This window comes from Mytilus galloprovincialis, chromosome 2 (assembly GCF_965363235.1).
Source record: "Mytilus galloprovincialis chromosome 2, xbMytGall1.hap1.1, whole genome shotgun sequence".
Classification (NCBI taxonomy): Eukaryota; Metazoa; Mollusca; class Bivalvia; order Mytilida; family Mytilidae; genus Mytilus; species Mytilus galloprovincialis.
Window position 1 is genome coordinate 40,402,591 of NC_134839.1, and position 13,323 is coordinate 40,415,913.

Here is a 13,323-nt window from a genome sequence, read left to right on the forward strand (position 1 = left end):
TGGGTTGTTTGATTCTTCTGACAATTTCAGGGATGATAGATCTTGACCTGTTGACCCATGTCAGATTTGCTCTAAATGCTTTAGTTTCTGAGATATAAGCCAAAAACTGCATTTTACACCTAAGTTCTATTTTTAGCCATGGTGGCCATGTTTTTTGATGAAATGGGAATTAAAACACAAACTTTATTCTAGATACCCTAGGAATCAATCAGATGAAGTTTGGTTTGAATTGGTTCAGTAGTTTCAGAGGAGAAGATCTTTGAAATAGTTTACGACGACGACGACGGACGGACGACGACGACGGACGACGACGGACGCCAAGTGATGGCAAAAGCTCACATTTCCTTTTAGGAAAGGTGAGCTAAAAATCTAAATTATGTTTTTTTTTTTTGTTTTTTTTTTTTTTGTTAAATCATTAATGAAAGTGTAATAGTGAAATAATTATTCGATTTTAGCAGACAGTATGGTTAAATAATTATTTTGTCATAATAAAGCTAAGAAACGTTTATGATGAATTATTCACTTTCAAGTGAATAATTCGACCTTATGAATCTGTATTCATTTTAACCTCTTAGTTAGATGAGGGTGGTAAAGGGGGGTGCTTGCACGGAAAAAACGTGAAATAAGACATAATTTCACGTTGAACGTGAAATAATTTCTGTAATGAACGTTGCATGAAAAATAAATACTTTTATGTGAACCTTTTGTGACTGAATCACTGTCTTTTTGTATATATTAACTCTGTTTTACTTGGTATTCCCGATTTAGTATACACATTTATGATTTAATTGGTTTACGACTTTTAAAAAAGTATTTCTTGACGATCCCTGCCAAGTGTTTGAATTTTATTTGAAAATACCGAGCACGCAAAATAAGACTTTGAAAATCACGATGCACGTTAAATTAAATAAGCAGAACACGTTGAACGAGGCACCCGTCTTGCACGACTAAACGTCAAATAAAAAAGTAAAAACACGTTGAACGTCAAATAAAAAACAGCGATCACGTTGCACGAAAATAACCCTTTACCACCCTCTTAGATATGGATACTGCATGAATTGTGGGTGTAAAGTTATTTAAAGGAAAAGAATGTCAACATTGAAAGTGAAACAAAGGTAAATCATTTGTGATTGACTGATTCGATCAAGGATTTGTATAGTACAAATCAGTTGATTCGATCCACAAAAAAATCATTCTTATACAGGTAAAAATGATGATAAACATATATTTCTAATCTATAATATGAAATTAAACAGACCAAGAAAAATTCAATTTCACGAGTTCGCTTGGTCTTTTTGTATCTATATCTATGTTTACATCGCTTAGGCAGCAACCATTTGATTTTCGGGGGGGGGGGGGGGGGGCTATGGTTTTTTTTGGAAAAAAAAGTTTGTTTCCAGTTTTTGGAGAAAAAAATAATTTGTTGTTTTTGATTCTGAGAAAAAAAAATTGTTTGTTTCACCCTCAGCTGCCACTATATGTAATGCTAAAATTGAAAGAAAAAAATTGTTTTGGACTTCTCGCGAAAAAAATAGATTGTTTTTCGCCGCAGGCGAAAAAAAAGTTTGTCCAGAAAAAAAAACCATAGCCCCCCCCCCCCCCCAGAAAATCAAATGGTTGCTGCCTTATATGGTCTTTAGAGATGTGGGAAAATGGAAATGAAATGGAAGTAGCTTGCTTGACTGTAAACACTTATGCATTTTGTAGCTACCTTTACTCCGGGTCTCCATGTCGGATTTTTTGCAACAGTCAGTCAAGATTTCTTTTCCGGATATTTTTCCTAGTTGTGCCGTTTTTGCGCCTGCTTCCGGAAACACCTTGGATCACGTGACTCAGGTAAAAAAAGAAAACAATAACACGTTTAGCAGTTCAAACACGGATCTTAATTTCGATAGCAAGTACATGTTTTAAATGGGTTCTAAAGACAAAGATCATGAAGAAATTGAACTGAACGGTAATATATTTACTATTTTTGTCATAATGTCAGAAAAACACTTGTTCAGTCGAAAATCAAAAACGAAACCTGAGATTTCTTAACCTGTTAACAGTATATCCTAAGCGGCAAAAAAACAATTATGAGTGAAAAGGGTTTGGTCAGGTTGGCCCCTATGCTCCTACATAAGTACAATACTTTGAAATATCAGATATGTCAAATTATTAACAGTCTAAGCATCCAGGATTTAATAAAAATAAGGGGGGAGCTGACCTTGACAAAGTTTGGAACAGAACAGGTAAAACAAATCTGCCATTACCTAAATGAAGCTCAAGATGGTGGAGCTCTGTCACAAAAGTGCCTTCCTCCGAGGCAAATTTTAAAAGTGGAAGTCAATAAAACTGACAATTTCAAATGCTATCAGCAAAAATACAACTGCCTTGTTCCTGATCGACTTGGAACAGGGATTATTCCTAAATAATTATTGGATTATTAAAAACAGGTTTAAAAGCTAGTTTGTCAGTAATTTTATAGTTCATATATATCGACAAAGTTGATCACAAGCAACACAAACAGACAAAATACATGTGTACATGTAAATGTAGGTTAATATGACATACATTTTTGTAATACATGTATTAGATGTATAGTAAATTTATTAAAAATGTTATCAAAAAAGTATTTGTCTTTGATAGTACATACTGTACATGTACATGTTCATCTGTGTTTTTGTAGTTTACACTTTTTCACTAACAATGACTTTAAAGTCATGAAAGTGAAAATTAAGTAAAATTACATGTACATTGTAAATACAAACATGGCAAAGGTTAAAATAAAATAAACAACAGCGTAAAAATTCTTTCTGTCTGAATATCACGTCAGGACCTACATTTTTGTACCTTCACCAGGAATATCCAAAGTTATACAGTCAAAAACAAAATGGCTAGATGCATAAATCCAGATTCACATTTATAGTCATAGGACCAAATGAAACATAACAGAATAAAGGCAAAAAACAGGGAAACTAAATTAGAGATAAAGTACACAACTTCAGCAACTACAAATGTAGACACTAGTGTAACGTAATATAAAAAAGAAGATGTGGTATGATTGCCAATGAGACAACTATCCACAAAAGACCAAAATGACACAGACATTAACAACTATAGGTCACCGTACAGCCTTCAACAATGAGCAAAGCCCATACCGCATAGTGAGCTATAAAAGGCCCCGATAAGATAATGTAAAACAATTCAAACGAGAAAAGTAACGGCCTTATTTATGTAAAAAAAATGAACAAAAAACAAATATGTAACACATAAACAAACGACAACCACTGAATTACAGGCTCCTGATTAAGGCCATCTTGTAAATCAGTCAGTTTAATTTGTTTGTAAAATTAAATATGCTTCAATCAATCAGAAACAGATGAAAGAAGTAATCTAACTAAGCAATTTAAGGTCTCAATGTAATGAATATGAATGGCATTCTCTAAGAAGGTCATAGCTATCAGACAAGCAGTATTATTGTTTATAAAATGAAAAAAACACATTTATGTTGCTAAGGCTAGATACATGTATGCATTGCATATACATGTATTATTTCTAGGTTTTAGGTAGTGGTGGTATTGTCCTATACATTTTTTTGTACATGTATATAAGCAGCAACATTTTGTTTCAGTTTTTAAGTTAGTTTCTTAACCATCAATAAGTTTTTCAAAACTTTTTTGGAATTTATAAATTTTGGACAAAAGCTATAGTTTACTCACTGTTCAGTTATAAATTTTCGAGTTCTCACTGAGTCTGGGACTTTAAAATTGATAATTTAACTATCTCCATCGGATCTCTTTTGGATAAATCTGATTACAAAGTAAAATTGTATATGAAGATTGGGAACAAAAGATTGGGTACAATATACATGTACAGCATTAATTTTTGTAAGTATATGAGAGGTGGGGCAGGACCTTTTTCTTGAAGTCGGGATCAGGTGTTTTCAAGCTCAGGATTTCGGGATCCAGGACTTCTTGTTTCTAATTTCAGGATGTCAGGATTTAAATTTCTTTAAATTCAGGACCTCAAGATTTCATGTTTTTAAGCCCGGGATTTCGGAATCAGGACCCCTCCAACCCCCCTTATATGATAATGTTCATTATATAAAACAGATTTCAATCACACTTCCTCTGTCAAGTTTATATCTATTATATTTAACTATGTGTAAAGGAAATGAAAGTTGTTGTAACAATTGCAGTCAAATTATCATTCATAAAACATACTTTTAATTCCTATTCATACAGTAAATGTATATTTCCTGAATTCATTGTTCATTTAGAAAAAATGAACTCCATGAACTATTTTATAAATGACCTTTTAAAGATTTAAATTCTCTTTAATTGGATATTTAAGGGAGTTTGTTTCTCAGTTTCAAAATAATTAGCTTTTCAAAACACTAGTTTATATTAATAAGGGATCATTGAAGGAATCAAAGGAGCGAAAAAAAATATAGGTCAATGTGCTTGCTTTCAAGATATTAGCCATTGAAATTTTGGTGGGAAAATATTCTCTCTTGATTTTTCATAGCTTTATCATTGACAAGTTTTAGTTCTCAAAAATTAATTATTTTTTTATAAGACTTTAAAAGATGGCTTATCATTATACATGTAAAAGATTTTAAAAAAGAAAACTGGGGGTCAATGGGGATTTTTTTTTATGCATTCAAATGTAAAAAACCAGAGGATTTTGAAAATCTGACAAAAATTCCAAAACATGACAAGCGAACATCCTTAGGCAAATACGCCAGATATAAATTGAATAAGCAGTTGTAAATGTTACAGAATTTTGAATATTTTTACACAGGTACAGCCCAGCGTACACAGTTTTTAAGCATCCATTACTTTTGTCAAACTTTATAACATTGAACATACATATAATTCTAATTAAATTCTTTCAATGTCGTGGAGTACTAACATTGTACTCACTTGTACTTTCAGTGTTTGTGAAACAAAATATGTTGACTATATTTTTTGATAGCAGTGGCGGATCCAGGGGGGGGGGTTCCGGGGGTGCGCACCCCCCCTTTATTTTTGCCGATCAATGCATTTGTATCGGGACATATGTTTTGCACCCCCCTGCACCCCCCCTTTGCCCTGGGTTAGCACCCCCCCTTTCGAAAATTCCTGCATCCGCCACTGGATAGTGTCATTCGACTATATTTTTTGATAGTGTCATTCAACAGTTATAAAGTTAAGTTTGTATAGTATAAATTTAAAATGGTCATAAATAAAGTAAAGTGTGCTGATTCATATAAATCAGGTTATACATGTTATTCATTTAATTTATAAAGCGAAGTTTTCTCATGAAGATTCATAATCATATTGCATTTGTACATGATTAACATAAAACAAAAACAAGAATTTTCTCTTGAATATTGTTATACAAAGTAATAATTAAAAATTTGTAATCCTCTCTATATATGATGTTTGTTATAGTGCAGGCCATTCCTTATTTATAGTAGTGAAACGTCATAAATTATTTATTGAAACAAACAGGATGTGTGAAATAAATAAATATTTATAAATAATAATGATAATTAATTTATGTAGAAATGTGACAAATCACAATATGTAAATAACTATGAAGCTTTTCTGGGTTTATATTCATTAGAAACTCTCACTCTTAACATGTGAAAGCTTTGGTGTTAAATTTACATAAATTATTAGAAGCTTGGCAACAAAAACCAAGTCATAGAAGGAGACAGTTGTCAAAAGAAACACAAAATAATTAATAAAATAGAAAGAAACATCGATCATAGTTGACAAATAAAAAAAGACAGCATATAGCCAAAAGAAAAAAAAACACAGAAAAACAATAATTCACAAAATACTAAAAAAAACTCTAGATTGATCAATAAAACCCTCTCCAAAAAAACTGAAGGTGACCTCAAGTGCTGTGCATCTGTGGAAGGGCCATGTTGATCTGGCTACTCTTTTTTAAGCCATCCTCTTGCTTAAAGGGGCACTAGCTGCCAAACTCATGTTCACTGATTTGACTCAAATTCTCATTTTTTTTATAACAATGTAAATTTAAACAACTTTCCAAACTATCAAAAGTATAAAATAATCAATTAACATGGCTGTTGAAAAATAAAATAATGGTCTCAATAAGATGTAGCTTCGTTTCGTGTGAATTTTAGCCAAGACTCCATCTAATTAACTATCCAGTTGACCTTCTATGACCATAAAAGCGATGTAAACATAAACATAGACATGATAGATATATAGCTAGGGGGGGGGGGGAGAAAATATATGAATTTTGAAGCGATGTTTGTTTGTAACAGTTTAATATTCTCTTGTATTTTAATGAAAATTGTTCATTTTAAGGCATTCATTATTTGCGTGTAATTTCTTTTATTACATTAACTGTTTATGGGTGTGTTAACTGTTAAACATGGCACAGAGAAATGACCGGTTAGGATCCCCAAGCAGCCAAGCTTACACAATGTGTTGTTATAATCTTTCTATTCAAGTGAAGATTAACATATTTATACATGTCATATTTAAAAATTCTTCTTTTTTCAGGTAAACGTACAAAACATAATGAAAACTTCAAAGGTCCCATTGAAAACAGGTAAGTACACTATATACATGTACATGTAATAAAATGCATGAACAGGTAGATCATTGATATGAAGCAGATAAATATATAATATTGCTAATTTTGCATGGATACTTAATTAATATAGCTACAAGCATTCAAAAGAGGAAGTGAAAATATTGAGTTGAAGCCTTGAAGGACAGATAACACAATGAGAAGAAATAAACAAACAAACAAACAAAAAATGAAATTATATTATATGAAAACTATAAACTAAGAAGCACATACCACACAATGTAACCTAAAAAAAATCCATGAAAATTGGCAAATTTACGTTTGTTTCTAGAAAAGAAACATAAAGCTTGTGCGTTGCCAAAAGATCTTTTGATATAATGTTTGTAACAACATTTTACATGTCTGACTTGAATATTTAGTCAGTAATTATTTTTACAAAAAAAGTTCTATTTCACTTTCTTACATCAAAAAAGAAGATGTGGTATGATTGCCAATGAGACAACTCTCCACAAGAGACCAAATGACATTGTACTTACAACGTATAACTCTTATCATGCATAGAAAAATGTCCACTTTCTAATAGATCAAAATAAACTATGTATTGTTGTCTTTGATTGAATACCGGTATTCTGTAATGCTTCATTGTGAATTTCTTCCAGCAATCATGGCAATTAGCTCTAGGGTTTCCAACTTATATAGTTTAGTCACAACTTGTCTTTACAATATAGCTCATGGCGATTTAAATCTCGACACATTGTATAGAGAGTTGTTAAAAATTTAATACAGTATATTTCCTTGAACTGTTTTGCTGGTGTAGATACATGTAGGTAGTTGTCTCTTTGATATCGCCTTTAATTCATGTAGATGTACAAAGTATTACGGCAAATGAAATTAAAGTATTGCTGGAAGAAATGACTCTATAAGAATATGTATAGTATAAGTTCATGTTGTTTTCATGATTCTTTAAATTTGTTTACAATAATGTAGAAATAAAATTTCTATTTACAGGTCTTGTACAGATATCATATGTTGTTTGTTATTTTTGGTCTTCATCTTAGGACTTATAGCTGTGTCTATATTAGGTATGTATATATATATAACTTTAGATTTTCCCTGCTGTTCATAATTAGAAGTTGTGGTGTTAGATTGTTTGGAAACAGCACGGGGGGATCTCTTACTATATGAAGGTATTTACTTAATGATATGTGCCGCTGGAATGGGTCCCTTTTTAGCTCACCTGGCCTAAAAGACCAAGTGAGCTTTTCTCATCACTTGGCGTCCGTCGTCGTCTGTCGTCCGTCGTCGTCGTTAACTTTTACAAAAATCTTCTCCTCTGAAACTACTGGGCCAAATTAAACCAAACTTGGCCACAATCATCATTGGGGTATCTAATTTAAAAAAATGTGTCCGGTGACCCGGCCAACCATCCAAGATGGCCGCCATGGCTAAAAATGGAACATAGGGGTAAAATGCAGTTTTTGGCTTATAACTCAAAAACCAAAGCATTTAGAGCAAATCTGACATGGGGTAGAATTGTTAAACAGGTGAAGATCTATCTGCCCTGAAATTTTCAGATGAATCGGATAACCCGTTGTTGGGTTGCTGGCCCTGAATTAGTAATTTTAAGGAAATTTTGCTGTTTTTGGTTATTATCTTGAATATTATTATAGATAGAGATAAACAGTAAACAGCAATAATGTTCAGCAAAGTAAGATTTACAAATAAGTCAACAATGACTGAAATGGTCAGTTGACTCCTTTATGAGTTATTGCCCTTTATAGTCAATTTTTAACCATTTTTCGTAAATCTTAGTAATATTTTACAAAAATCTTCTCCTCTGAAACTACTTGGCCAAATTAATCCAAACTTCGCCACAATCATCTTTTGGTTTAGTAGTTTAAAAAATGTGTCCGGTGATCCGGCCATCCAACCAAGATGGCCGCCATGGCTAAAAATAGAACATGGGGTAAAATGCAGTTTTTGGCTTATAACTCAAAACCCAAAGCATTTAGAGCAAATCTGACATGTGGTAAAATTGTTTATCAGTTCAAGATCTATCTGCCCTGAAATTTTCAGATGAATCGGACAACCCGTTGTTGGGTTGCTGGCCCTGAATTAGTAATTTTAAGGAAAATTTGCTCTTTTTGGTTATTATCTTGAATATTATTATAGATAGAGATAAACTATAAACAGCAATAATGTTCAGCAAAGTAAGATTTACAAATAAGTCAACATGACTGAAATGGTCAGTTGACCCCTTTAGGAGTTATTGCCCTTTATAGTCAATTTTTAACCATTTTTCATAAATCTTAGAAATCTTTAATGCCCGCGTCACACTGTCCCGATTTTTAAGCGGATGGCAACACGATTATGGAAATTTTCAAAATCGGGACTGATCGTATCCAGATAGGGCTATTCGTAGTGCCATCTTTAACCATCGTAGAACCATCGGCCACTTTTCTAGCCTTCGGGGACAACTTCGGGAAGGGTTCTAAATTTTTTAACATGTTAAAAAATCCTCGAAGGTGCGTCCGATGTTGAGGGTTCGTATTGAGTTCGTATCACCATCCTCACCATCGTAATGTCACCGGGAATGCATCTTTGAACATCGTATTGCATTCGTGTTTCCATCGTTTCAATCGGGCAGTTTTGACATTACGATGTCTACACGAATGAATCACGAAGCTACCCGAAGGTCTTACGATGGCAACATGACTTCGTGAAGACCTCGTAATCCCGTCATGTTGCCATCGAATAAAAGTACGAAGGCGACAAGATGGAATTACGACGGCAATAAATCAAGCTAAATGTAAGTTAATTTTCGCGCTAAAATACATTTAAAGTGCCTTGCGCGATATGCACTGGTCAGTCTAATACGACAGTTAAGAAAGACGTTCACAAAACATGGAGCTCATATCATATGATTCTATGAGAACAAAAAAGGCGACAGTGTTGTTTCTATTAATTCAAATGGAACAAAAAGAGCAGCTATTACAGGCTCAGGATTTACTTTTACAAGTAAAATATTATTGTTTGTCAATTTTTCATATCAAGTAACATAATGAAAATCATAAACGCGCCTCGTACACCAACACTGCAGGTACACGTATATAGGGAAACCAACTTTTTCTTCATTATTCTGATTTTTTATGTATCGTCTGAGTTGTTGTCACACGAATGTTTACTCCATAACCATTTTGTTTTCTATATGTCATATTTTGCCGCATTTGTTGCTTTCCCCACATCCTTCCTTTTGTCTATATTATTATGATATTCTCCTGGAAAGAGCTCTTTTTGAATAAAAGGGATCAATGAACCCATTAACTTACCTTTAAGATAGATCAGTAAACAGGGGCATAATTATGGGTGATTATTCAGACTAGTGCACATATTTTACAGTTCAAACAAGGCAATGCCAAGCGTGGCATTCCCTCGTATGTAACATATTGGGGACAAATATGGACACTATATTTGTATATGGCACATGCAGAAAATGGTAAATTGAATATGCATATTTGATACATAAACTATTTTTTTAGAAATCAACCAAATCTTTCAGTAACTGGAAATACCTTTAATATTGTCTTTAGAACCAGCAGGTAAAAAAATGAGCAACCAATTTCCTGTGTATTATGCTATTTCAAGGAGAAAAAACAAGTCCATCTGCATGACCTTGACCTTTGGCCTTGAACGTAAAAAATGTCAGATCATTACAAGGAGGAAAAATATACCAAATGTGGTTAAAATCTTTTGAAGCATATTTGTTTTAGAGTGTCCACAAGGGTGATATTGCCTTGTATTACAACTGCCCCTGTGACCTTGACCTCTGAACTTTAAAGTCAATAGCGCTTAAGATATTCTAAACGAGTAACACCATACAAAGTTTTGAGCATTTTGGTTCTAGAGTGTCCATAACAATTTTATATACACGCAACTTACATGTAGTAGGCGAGGGGATAATAAACTAAGTTTTATAAGTATTAGACAAAAAGATCGATTTCCCGCAATGCATGGCAGACTTGTACAGACTCATACCCCTCCCTCTTCCTCTCCCTGATTTTAGTGGCATTATATGCAGAGACTCAGAGTCAACTTTTACCCTTCAAGCCCACGGTCTTCCGTCTTATGATTAAACCAGAAATTAAATGTACAATATAATATATATTCAATATTGATTAAACAATTTAAAAAGCGTGATGCCTTCGGCATATAATTTAAATGCATCGTAAGCTGTACACGACGTCTTTTAGACATCGTATGGCCATCGCGCCATCATCGTAATCCATCGTGTAGCCTTCGTAATCCATCGTGTAGCCTTCGTGATCCATCGTGTAGGCTTCGGCTGAGATATGAAGCTTAAATACCCGTCTTCGGTTAACCTTCGTATGTCCATCTTTTGCTATCGTATATAATTTCGGCACCATCGTATAGACTTCGTTATTCATCGTACTTTACTTCGGTCACTTTTTGGTATTTTAACGAGATCGGGACCAACTTCGTACGAACTTACAATTTTCGCATTCGGGTGTCAATCGTAGATAAAAATCGGGACAGTGTGACGCGGGCATTACAAAAATCTTCTCCTCTGAAACTACTTGGCCACAATCATCTTTTGGTTTAGTAGTTTCAAAAATGTGTCCGGTGACCCGGCCATCCAACCAAGATGGCCGCCATGGCTAAAAATAGAACATGGGGTAAAATGCAGTTTTTGGCTTATAACTCAAAACCCAAAGCATTTAGAGCAAATCTGACATGTGGTAAAATTGTTTATCAGGTCAACATTTATCTGCTCTAAAATTTTTAGATGAATCGGACAACCTGTTGTTGGGTTGCTGACCCTGAATTGTTAGTTTTAAGGAAATTTTGCTGTTTTTGGTCATTATCTTGAATATTATTATTGATAGAGATAAACTGTAAACAACAATAATGTTCAGCAAAGTCAGATTTACAAATAAGTCAACATGACCGAAATGGTCAATTGACCCCCTTAGGAGTTATTGTTCTTTATAGTCAATTTTTAACAATTTTCATAAAATTTGTAAATTTTTACTAACATTTTCCACTGAAACTAATGGGCCAAGTTCATTATAGATAGAGATAATTTTAAGCAGCAAGAATGTTCAAACACATCACCATCACCAAAACACAATTTTGTCATGAATCCATCTGCTTCCTTTAATATTCACATAGACCAAGGTGAGCGACTAAGGCTCTTTAGAGCCTCTAGTTTAATTTGTCACCTATCTATGGGGTGCAATTTTATCGAGGACATATATCATGTATATCAATAGGTATTAATTGACCAAATGTGATATATCAATGAGTCATAATTTTTCAGTTTGTTGTGCAACGATCTTCATTGATTTTAGAATTTCTCCAATGTCATTAAAACTTTCAAATCTGCTGAAACTTATATGACACAAGTTTTGCTATTGATCTAATTTTTTTATACTGTCACAGTTAATAATCTTTACCCACTAGATAGAGTACAGTTAAAAAATCACATATCAAACCTTTTGCACTTATTGTGTAACACATAGATCTATTTGCACTAATGGTGTTGCATTTATTGTATAGGCATAAAGGTACTATTTGAGCTGATAAATATATGAATGGGTTATCATTTCGCTGTGAAATATATGTATAGGTAGGGATTTTACAATTATTCAATATATGAATGGTGTGTGTTTTTTTAATCCCAGCTGCACAACTGTACCCAAAATCCCATGTTGAGGACCCCTCCCTCCCAATTTTGTCCAGTATGATCATCTCTTTTGCACTTGTACATGTACAATGTAACTGTATAATTATTAGATGCCAATTAATGAAGGAGTAGTGGTGAAGAACTGATCGACATTAAATTGCATTATATAGTCATTGTAACTGTATCAATTTGAACTTTGAAAATATGAATAAAATTTATTGATTGTAAAGAAATTTAGTAATATGAACCAACTATTGTAGATGTAGACATAATTGATAGTCCCTTAAGCATGTTAAGAAACAGCTGGCAATACATTTTCTAATTCTACTATTACATCAGATAGGCTTTTATATTAAGAGTATAAAATAAAATAAGCTTTTCCCATTAATGTTAATCTTATTAAGTTGAATGATTACTTTTGCTACGACAGCATTTCTATGTTTTCTAGATTTTTATGAAACGTTTCATGAGTGTTTATGGATTTATTTATTAATCAAGAGTGAAATATGAACTATTATACTCTTATAAATGTGTTGTATCTATGAAATCTAGGATAGGATAGGAATGAATATTAACCATGTTTACTCTTGTAACAAAATAGATTTACATCGGAAATAGAAAATATATATTGGTATTATGAATAAGTACTGCAGATCTGAAATCTTTCAGTTTGTCATGTGAAATAGCATTAATTCAACATTTTTGTTCAAGAAGATCATTAGTTACATAATAAAATGAATTGTTACATACCTTTAGTTGAATAATTCAGAGTCATTTTCATATTCATATTTCTTTCCAATTCTTTCATCTAAACCTATAGGTAATAAGGTATAGTGTTATTATTTTTGTGGCTTAATAATAGAACTTTAAAAAAGAACAATATTCCCATATGCAAATTTTAGATTCACATTGAATCTATAGATATATTTCTTCTAAAGCTTAAGGTACATGATGTATACAAAATGAAAATTATACTTCTTGTTCAGTAAAATGTTTTATAAAGCTCTGTTAGACTTAGAGATAAATATATAGTACCATTATGTAGCAACAAGTTTTACAGAAATAAGAATTATATGAATTCA

At 32.8% G+C, this 13,323-nt stretch overlaps 1 protein-coding gene across 2 annotated transcripts in view; it reads left to right on the forward strand.

Annotated features, from left to right (window-relative positions):
- The first annotated feature begins 1,820 nt into the window (after positions 1–1,820).
- The window catches only part of LOC143063594 (choline transporter-like protein 2), a 55,341-nt gene continuing 43,838 nt past the window's right edge, over positions 1,821–13,323 (forward strand). For both annotated transcript variants that reach the window (XR_012975056.1, XM_076235810.1), the window contains exons 1-3: positions 1,821–1,954; positions 6,507–6,555; positions 7,546–7,619. Coding sequence is in view for 1 of the 2 variants with exons in the window: in XM_076235810.1 (XP_076091925.1) it covers positions 1,912–1,954; positions 6,507–6,555; positions 7,546–7,619 (166 nt within the window). In the remaining variant the exon portion in view is untranslated. The remainder of the gene's footprint in view (positions 1,955–6,506; positions 6,556–7,545; positions 7,620–13,323) is intronic.